This window comes from Pteropus medius, unplaced genomic scaffold, assembly GCF_902729225.1.
Source record: "Pteropus medius unplaced genomic scaffold, Ma_sr-lr_union100, whole genome shotgun sequence".
Classification (NCBI taxonomy): domain Eukaryota; kingdom Metazoa; phylum Chordata; class Mammalia; order Chiroptera; family Pteropodidae; genus Pteropus; species Pteropus medius.
The window spans coordinates 960,909-970,998 of NW_024354501.1; the positions used below are offsets into that span (position 1 = coordinate 960,909).

A 10,090-nucleotide genomic window follows, 5' to 3' on the forward strand; every position below is an offset into this window, starting at 1 on the left:
CCTCCTCCTCAAAGAAACTATTTTAGCCTGTGCCTGCCACGCCGTCACCGCTGCTGCTCGACCCGCCGTCACGGGGCCATTACAGCCACAGACCTCGTGCAGACACACAGACACGGCTGTGCCCATAAAACTCTATGGACGAAGCTGCCGGCAGCCAGCGGGTCTGGCCCCTTGCCACGTCTGCTCTGAGACGATGCTGGTGACTCGTGCTATTTAGATAAACTCGCCCTGGAGACTAGAAAATCCTACTATCGGAAAATCAGATGGCCTTTCTTGCAGACTACAATGTGTGGCTTAAATATTATACTTAGGAACTTTCGAGAGCGTGGGAACTGCACTGAGGAGCCAAAAATTCCTGTTAAAGCGCCAACTGTGCAGGCTTACTCGTTTAAGAGACCTTCTTCTGGGAATGGGGCCCTGATCAGACGTCACTGAATTCAAGTCCTCTCACAATCACTGAGGAATGCTGGGTAAAGAATCAGGCAGGGAGGATTTGTCTCAAATGTTCACCTTTGCTTCGAAACTCAAAATGGTGGACCTAAACTAAACGGGCCTACTGAGTTTCAGTTGATGGGTAATATTTCAAACAGAAAGAAAGTCTAGAAGAAAACTCACCTATAAATCCCCTTCTCTTGGTTTCTAAAAGGTATATACGAAACCCTTGGGATTGAGGTCATGCAATCTTAAAATTAAAAAAAGTCACAAAGGAAAAACAAAGTAGCAAGTCAAATCAAATTCTGAATAGCTTTCTTTCCCCCTAAAAATGTAAGCAATCAACATAAAAACACAGACTGCAAATAAATCTACGTCACATTGAAAAATCATGGATAATAACTTTATTACATTGTCAGCTGATTCAAATACATTAATGAAAACAAAAAAGTGAGAAAAAGACAAAACAAAAAAGAAATAAATAATTAGTAAATAAGCATGGGAAAATATTTAGCTTCTTATTTGCTAATGAATGTGATGTGTATTTATAACTCGGTAAGAACAGATGATATATAATTAAAATAATCAATGCAAGTCAAAGTGTATGTCCCTGGCACTCTGTTTTTTCAAGGTAATGAAGGCTGATTAATACTACTTTGTAATACAATTTAGAAAATGTATCTTAGGTTCATATTCCTTGATTCAATTTATTTGCACATCTGCATGAAAGGATCCTGTTTTATGCAAAGCAATTCGCTGATGCTTTATTCAAATTCCCAGCAGAAAAAACGAAGTCTCTCACAAAAGGGAATTATAAAACATTCATTAGCAGAATATTCAGCACCACTGAGAATGAAGTTTATTTTTCATAGAACGTTAGGTTGAAAAGCAACAGAAATCAAACATGGAAAGAGCCCCCTACACTGCACTGCGACGAAATGAGACTGATACAGGAACGTGACAAACGCGCCAGTGAAAAGCACTCGGTCCTGCGTTCACTTCTCTCAACTTCCTGCGATGTGCTTATCCTGTGACGCTTTTAAGGGAAAAAAGTGATCCCAGTAACGTTTCCCAAATGATTAAGTTAAGCGGCCTGCAGACCCCTACTCTGTGACGGGTTCTCCGCCCCTGGCTCAGCACGGCGCCGGCTCTAACCTGTTGTGCACTCGGAAGCGGCTACCTGGACGTCCAGGATGGCCTCAGCCACCCCTCGGGGTCTCGGCCAGGAAGGCCTGCCTCAGCTCCGCCTGGAAGTCCACCACGGGCTCCTGCTGCTGGGACCGCCTCGGGTACAGTGGACACCTGCGACCAGAGCACAGCACAGCCGGTGAGAACACGCGCCCGCGTCGACGGCCGTGCAGGAGAAAGCTCAGGGACAGACTTAGCCAAAGGAAGAAACACCATTTTTTGCTGCTTCTTGAACGCCTAGTGCAGTGCCCTCGAGTTTAGCCTGAAACCCAACTGAAGACTAAGCCGAGCCTGAGAAAACGAGCAGCAGGACGCAGAGCGTTTCCACTACACGCTGCAAAGCATGAACGTAGGGAGGTATCTGAAGGGATGCATCGAACGGTCCAGAAGACTCCAGCCCCGAAGAGCAGAGCTGGCTGCTGGAGGCCACCGGCAATTCCGAGTGTCCGTCAGGGGGCTTCCATGGCACCTGCGGCCGGCCGCGTGCTGTCTGGCTCGATGCTGCACAGCACACAGGCCGCCACTAGACACCGCGAGCTGGACAGACCCTTCGCCCAGGCACAGGACCCTCCCGCAGCCCATTCCTCAACCACGACCTCTAAGCTGCCTCAAGGGCGTTTGGGAGACTGGGCGGGGGGAACGATAATTTTTAAAACTCTGAGGTTACAGAGGACTAGAGGAAAAATGAGCGTTACCGCGAAAAGTAAAATTAACAGAGAGTGAAAGGGCGAATCGTGCACGTTATTTACCTCTGCTTTGTCGTTTTGGGGGGGATACTGATCCTGACGGCCACCCTTTACTGGTCCTCACGACCCCTCGGGGATGCTGGATCCTGGAACCCATGGTTTGGGAAAAGGGCGACTGTGGCTGTCGTTAACGTGGACGCTCGGATAACTAAGAGGCACCTGGCCCTGGGAGAGCCCGGCCGTGCGGTTGTCACATGGGCTGAGGGTGCAGCAAAAGGCCTGCCCCGCGTTCCCATGACCGCCCGGGTGCAGGGGAGGTGACACCAGTGCACCACCTGCCCGACCGACGAGCCTCCTGAGACCCTTCCGCCCCACAGGGCGCTGCCCAGACAGCACCCACGCTGCGTGCAGCAGGGGTCAGAGGCCAGGAACACAGCCTCCTCCTTTAAAAGCAACAGCGGTTCCGGCCACGGAAGCAATCCCTGGGGAAGGCTTAACCAGGACCCTTCGGGGAGAGGCTGGTCCACCTGAGGCTGCGGAGGAGAAAGGCTCCGGCGACAGTCAGCTGTGCGCGCGCCTCACCCCAGGGACTGACCTCGCCTCCACCACGATGCCGCCTCAGCGTATTTCCAGGGGCACTTTTTAAAGACACTGAAGTTATAAAAGACTAGCAGGAAAATAAGAGGTTACCCTATATACAGGCAAATTACTATAAAGGACTATCTATAATATTCATAAAACATTCCTTTTGAAAGTAATTTCCCAAAATGAAAATGTAATAAAGGAAAAAATAAACTTGGAAGTGTAAATAAGAACAGGGAAAACGGAGAGACCTTCCGCCTCACCAGTAACTGAAAATGTGCAAATAAATTTGTAATTTTTCATAAAAAATGAGCTGACAAAATAACGCACTAACTGCTATCCACTTTTTAAAATTTTTAAAAAAGCTTTAAGATCTGAAGAAGTGAAAAAAATACAAATACTAATATTAATTTTCAGGTTGACTGTTCTTATCCTCATTGTTTGTAACGGCTATGAAATGCAAAAAAAACCTAAATATCCATCAGGAAGTTAATTATATCCTTATACTACCCACATTCTACAAAGTATAAAATGAGGATTTTTCATCGACGTGAAAAAATCTCCAAGGCACAGTTACACAATAAAATCGTGTATGTGAACAGGTCGCAAAATGCCTCTGCCCACCCCGTGTGCACACGTACACACGTACACACATGCACATACACGCGCAGAGGAAAACGTCTGAAAAGAAATTAGAGCTCAAACTACACGACGGTTATCTCTAGGGGTGGAGAAGGAAGCAGATACTCACTTTTACCTGTAAGTTATGTTTTAGAAAGAGACTATATTCATGTATTATTAATACTTATAATTTGGAAAAATAACCTAATAATACAGCTTTAAATAGAAAACAGTGGTACCCAGTTGACAACGTCAAGACCGGTGGTGATGGCCAAAGGCTAAGGGTTCGATGTGCACTCAACGTGCAGCAGGTCACTGAAATGTTCACATATTTTTAATTAAAGTCTCCCTTCTGAAATCTCATTGTGAAAGTGCACGTCCAGGTGTATATAGCCTAAGGAAGGAGGTAAAAAGGTACACATGCAAGTTTTAACCAGATAAACGCACTACCCCAAAATAACAATCTGAGTGTTGCGGAGCAAGCAGGAATATATAACTGAACATTCTTTCACTGCAGGAACGTACCAGTGATAAAGCAGAAGTAACTAAATGTAAATATGCTGAAGGACACAGAATTTTACGAAGACAAACCCCGCCTGCTCTGGTGCGGATAAAAGGAAACACACGGCCGTGACTCTGGCGGAAGCGGAGCTGACTCAGGGCACCCCGGTTAGAGCGACAGGCTTGTTTCCGCTACTTCTCCCGCACGTTGGTGCCCCTTCCGTTAGTCCACCCCGCTCCGGCCCCCGGGGTGCACGCCGGCTGTCGCAGGGAGCGGGGTCCGCCCCGCCCCGCCCGGCCCCAGCACGGGACTCACTCGTGGCTGCTCAGCGACGCCGTCCTCCTCCGCTTCACCTGGACGCCCACCTCTGGCACGTGCTGCTCCGTGGTCCGTCGCAGGTGTAGGCGGTCCCTGAAGCCCAAGAGGGATTCGAATGAATTCATCGGTTTGTGAAACGGCCATTTTCTTAAAGCCAAGTGTAATATGATGGAGTTTTTTAAGTGCTTATAATCTAATTAAAACAAGGGACAGTGGTCTACATTAACTATATCTCAATAAAACTGGAGAAAAATCAATGAAATTTTGGTCTGTATCTTCCAATAGTCGGGTTCTATCCCAAAACCATCTTTTCCCCTTTAGAAGGCCCTGAACATCAGAAAACCTGGGGGGAAATGTCAGAAAATGAAGCAAAAATAAAATAACATATTTCCACTTACAGACACATGTAAAGGTATAAATCCATGTGCTCACAGATATGTTTCTATAGAGACATACTACTCACACCTAAGTACCCCTGAAAAGACAGAAATGTTGATTATAAAAAAAAAAAAGACTTGAAAAAGGGTTCGAATGGGTCTTTTCGAACAGTGGAACGAAGCATCACGTGTAAACGACAGAACACGCAGGCAGCGAACTCCCGGGCAGCGGCTGCTTCCTCGGGAAGATGCTCAGGCCGCGAGCAGAGCGCGCAGCTCCCGCGGGTCGGGCTGCAGAGCCGCTGACGAGATGGCTGCCCGGGGGCCTGGGCGTGGGGCCTGCCCCTCGGGTCCCCCACCTGAGAAACTACAGGGACCACTCATTAAACGGAAATGAAAACTTCGATCAGAAAGGACGCCAAGAAAGGCATTTACAGAAGTCGCGAAGGGTAACGTTTCAAAGGCAGAACCCAAACACACATCCCAAAAGCGAATTCCCTGAACCCAGCTGTTTTCAAATTCACGTGAGACTGTGCAAAGTCTCGCGGGCCAAGAGCTTGCCAAAACCCCAACTGTTTTTACTGCTGGTAATACTGTAAAGTTCTAATCTAGCAACAGAGATCATTTTAAACATCGCATATGTACAGATCAAATTTTTAAATGAAAGAAGTCTCCACTTTGACCATCTCTTTGACCTTGGATTAAAAGATGGTTCCTCAGCTGTGATATATGAAGCACCTAAGGAAAAATTCATAAAATGGTCTGACCGAAAGTGAAGGGAAGTCTTTGCTTCAAAGGACACCATTCAGCGAAGAAACAAAACGGGAGGACAATTTTGCAAGTTGCATAGCTGACAAAAGTCTACGTGAAGACTATGTAAAGAAAGAACTCTTACAACTCAATAAAATGACAAAATTCAACTTAAAAAGGGTAAAGGACTGCAAAAGACTACTTTCCAAAGATACAAATTTCCATCAGCACAAAAAGATGCTCAGTATCTCTACAGTCATCAGGGAAATGCGAAACAAAGACACACCACTTCTCACCCTTGGAGGAGGGAGGATGTGGGGGGCGGGGAATGAGCCACCTCCAGCACCTCCTCCCAGTGTGGACCACAGCAGCTCCGCCCCTGCCCCTGGAGTGAGACACACACCAAACCTCAGTGAGAAGGTGCCCGCAGTATTAACCTCAACGGCCAAAAGCAGACAGGAGCTGAGTACAACTTATCAACAAACAAACAAAACACAGTGGGCTGTATCCAGACACTGTCTCGTCTGTCAGTCAAGAGAGGGATGATGGGCTGACTCACGCGATACGGCATCACAAATATTTCTATTAATACAACGTTATGTTACCGTCATGGACCCTGGCTACGTCAGAGAACACCAATGACGTAATCTCAGAGAGAACACCTCATTACCCCCCCACCAAAAATTAGCTTTTTTACCCTTCATACCAGTTGCTCTCAGTATGAAGAGGTGTGAGTTAAACTGGGAAAAGAACCACAGTCCAAAAACATTCAATTTTATAAATCTACTTTAAAGCTACATGCAAAATCACGTATGACCAGCTTTCTTCTGAAACCACTGAAGTGTATTCTAACACGTACACACACATGCATTTACAACCTTCCTTAACCGCATTCCCTACCCAGACACCAACGTTTCAGAAATTAAGCATTTAAGGCAAACAGTTGTTGTATGTACCCATGTTAATTTTGTTTCAAAATCACTTAAACTAATACACCAAAAAACTAAGTGATGAGGTCACACGTTTTCCTAATTGTCTAATATTCTACCAAATATTTAATAGCCCTTATACCTCCAAAAAACTTAATAAAATTCAACTACTAAAATCTCAAGAATGAAAATTTAAAATAAAAACAAAAAGATAGTGTGAGTTAACCCCAGTCTGCAGATTTCCCCATAAATATAACAAAATCGCTGCCTCCGAAGCAAAACAAGAGAGCTCTGGTCCAGTCGGCACCCAGGAACTAAAGACAGGAGGACGAGCCCCTCGCTAAACGTGGTGAAGGGGCTCACACCCCTCTCCATCGTGCACTCCACTCAAGCCTCCTCGCTCTGGGCGACAGACGTGCAGGGCACAGAAAGGACCAGGGATCAAGCCCTGACACACACTAAGGAAAGGATGCTGAACCTGGCTCTCACTGCCCTGCTGAGGCCGCACGAGTGCCCCGTGAAGGTCAAGGCTCTTCCTGTAAACAGCTACGCAGCAGAGTTCAGGGTCAAAGGAAGAGATGACCTCAGAGGGCCTGACATCCTAAATGTGCCATCTGTCCTAAACAGCACGTTAAAGAGGAAGAGAGAAAGGAGAAAAAAAAGGTTTTGCTAAACCACACAGGGAAAACATTTCAGCAGTGAACTGCTGGACAGCGCAAGGAAACGCGATAAGACAAAGTAAACTGAACAAACCCAACCCCACAGCAGCTTGCGGCAGTGCCAGAGCCCCTGACTAAGCGTCCCGGAGGCCTCGGACCCCTCCCCGCGCCCCCAAAGCCCTGGCGCCGGGCCATCTGTTTACTGGGCGGGGCTGGGATGGACACCTTGAAAGCTAAGAGGCCTTTCTAGGGGGGCTCCAGGCCTCGGGGAGGCTGCAAGATGGCGGGCCAGAGTTTTGCAGGCTCACCTTGCAAAAGGCCACGTGTTCAGCAGTGACACCAAAATGCGAATGGCTGAAGCAGCACCTTCACACGAGCAGGAAAGACGCACAAGCCCCAAGCACCACACACTTCCGGATTCCTGCTACTTCTCACACTACAAGAAAATTCCAGAACAAAGCTCTCCAAGCTTCTAGATGTATCATGTTTCTTAATTACGTTCCAACTCAAACATAATGGGTAACATGGATGAAAAAAGGAATAAAAACAGGCAAGCACATCAAAATACTGCAAAGGATAACAGAATCCTTAAAAATGGACCCCAAATATCACAGTAGTGATACAGGGTTAGATACATTGTTAATTATGCTTTCTTACTAAATTTTCGTAGTAGCTCCAACTTCAAAAACAATGGCTTATAAAAGCATTAATTTTACAATCCGATCGAGGGCAAGTGCCCACCCCGAGCCCCAGGTGGACCCCGGCCCTGCGGATTCTCCGCTCTTGGATTCTCTCCTCTGTTCTGTTCTTCTGAGCAAGCGGTTCACAGCTCCGGGCTCCTGCGAGCCTCGACCCTCAACTAAAGGACGCCATCCGTGAAGGCGGCATCATAAGGGGACACGCAGAGACTGAGGGTGACGCAGCTGTCCATCACCAAATGCGGGAAGTGGAGATCCGAGGCTACAGGAAGGGAGCGGCACAAAGGCTCGCTGAACCCACAGCGCACCCTCGGGGGAACCCACAAAAATGAAAAGGCGGCCTTTCTAGGGACCGGAAAACAGACTTAAATGTCCTGCACGAGTGATGAGGGCCGCCCTGGCGACGCAGGATGGCCTTACCTTTCTCGGCCCCGAGGCCCCCAGCTCCCGCGCCCCGCTACTGGGCCACAGAAGCGCAAGGGCCCAGGGGGCTGCACCGCGGCGGGCGCAGCAGGGACGAGGCCGCTGTCGCGCCCCTGGCCGCCGGCCTCGCTCGGCGCACTGCGGCACCGGGGAGGGGGCGCAGCGAGGCGGAGGCTGAGCCCACGCCTGCCCTGCGTCCCCGCCCACGACTGCAGCGGAACGGCCGCTGCGACAGGAGAGGGGGTGGCAGCCAGGCGCGCCAGCGGAGGCTGCGCAGCCCCCCGCCGCTGCGGCCCACCCTGCCACGAGCAGCGACAGTGCCGTCCTCGGCGCCTGCGCGCCCCCGCCGCAGCCCCCCCACACCGCGCCCCTCCGGGGTGGGGACCGCGCATCAGCTTTGGGGCGGCGCAGCTGCGGCCGGGAGGCAGCGTCACGCGCCGTCCCTCCCCCACTGCGGCACTGGGGAGACCCCCACCCTCTGGCGCCTGCGCCGACACGCACGTCTGCAGTGGCAGCCATCTTTGGGGAGCCGCACAATGGCCGGGAAGCGACGCCGGACCCCGCGCGCACCCCGCCTGCCCGGACGCGGGGAACCCCAGCCTGGACGGGAGATGGCCCCGCGGGGTCGCATCCCCGAACCTGGCATGTCTCGTGTGGTGCACAAAGCACGTCGCGCACACCAAACCCCCAGCCTCACCGTGGAGGCGCAAAAGTCCGAGTGCGCGAGGACGCCAACACTTGAGCTGATGGTGACGCTGCGGGGTCGCCACGACACGCACATCGCACTGCCGCTGGCCCCCGAACCAGGGCTGTCCCTTCGATCCCAACCGACGGCTGCGAGCTACAAGCAGCCCTGGACCTGGCCGCCAGCGCCGACACCCGCCCACGACCCACGGCCCCCGGCCCCCTCCGCCGTCCCCACCCTGCGCCCGAGCTGCCGCCGCCATGGCGGCGACGCCACCGCGGCTCCCACCGCCATCACGACCACAGCGCAGCCGACACACCGCTGCCACCGTGTCACCCCGCCGTTCAATCTCACATCCACCCCTCTGCCGCTCCCACAGCCCCCGCACGGCGTCACTCCGCCGCCTGCTCCCCGCCACCGCCACCACGGTCGCCCTGCGGCCCCGCCCACCAGGGGACCACGGTCACCCTGGCCTCCACCGCCCGCCCCTCCGCATGACCACCGCAGGGGCCACCCTGCTGACCTCGAGACGCAGGTGTGGCCACCCCTCGGAACCACGGCCCCGGGAACGCCCCCCGCCCGCGCCGCTTCGTGCCGCCCACCGTGCGCGCCACGACCATGTCCATGGCCACGACCACCGCGCGCCGGAGCTTGGGGCTCAAGGACAAAGGGCCGCCATGGGAAGGACGTGGCGGCACCCGGCAGGGCGGTGCCGATGGGCTACGGGTGACACGGCGCGGACCGGGCTCCGGCAGGGGCGGCGCGGCCAAGCCCAGGCCCGGGGATGCGGCACGGTCCCCCGGACCCGGCCCGACCTGCCGGTCCCGGGGTGCCCGCCCCGTCGGCGCGCTCCCGGCTGCACAGACGCGGGCCACACGCCCGAACCAGCGGCCCCGGGCCCCGCGGGGGCGGCCGCGCACTGACCTGGCTCGCTCCATCGCGCCGCCGGCCGGCCCTCAGGACCGCGCGTCCGGCATCTCCGGCCGCCGCTGCGCTCTGGCAGCGCCCGCCCTGCCAGTGGCGCGCGGTCCCGTGTGCGCAGGCGCGGCGCCCCGCCCCGCCCCCGCGCGGCCCCGTGTGCGCAGGCGCGGCGCGCGCCCCCCACCCCCCTGCGCGCATGCGCGGCACGGTGCCGCAGTGCCGCGGGGCTGCCGCAGTGCGGGGCGCGTGCCGGGGGCCGCCCGCGCGCTCCACGTAGGCGACAACGTTCCCCCCGCTCCCACACGCACACAAAATGTCC

At 53.0% G+C, this 10,090-nt stretch overlaps 1 protein-coding gene across 1 annotated transcript in view; it reads right to left on the bottom strand.

The window, feature by feature from the left end:
* Positions 1–9,887, bottom strand: part of SNURF (SNRPN upstream open reading frame) — a 13,745-nt gene extending 3,858 nt beyond the window's left edge. The window contains exons 1-3 of the mRNA XM_039853438.1: positions 9,775–9,887; positions 4,327–4,422; positions 1,588–1,734 (exon numbers count right to left, since the gene is read on the bottom strand). Of these exons, the coding sequence (XP_039709372.1) occupies positions 1,632–1,734; positions 4,327–4,422; positions 9,775–9,788 (213 nt within the window). The 5' untranslated portion in view covers positions 9,789–9,887 and the 3' untranslated portion in view covers positions 1,588–1,631. The remainder of the gene's footprint in view (positions 1–1,587; positions 1,735–4,326; positions 4,423–9,774) is intronic.
* Between the last annotated feature and the right edge of the window lie 203 nt (positions 9,888–10,090).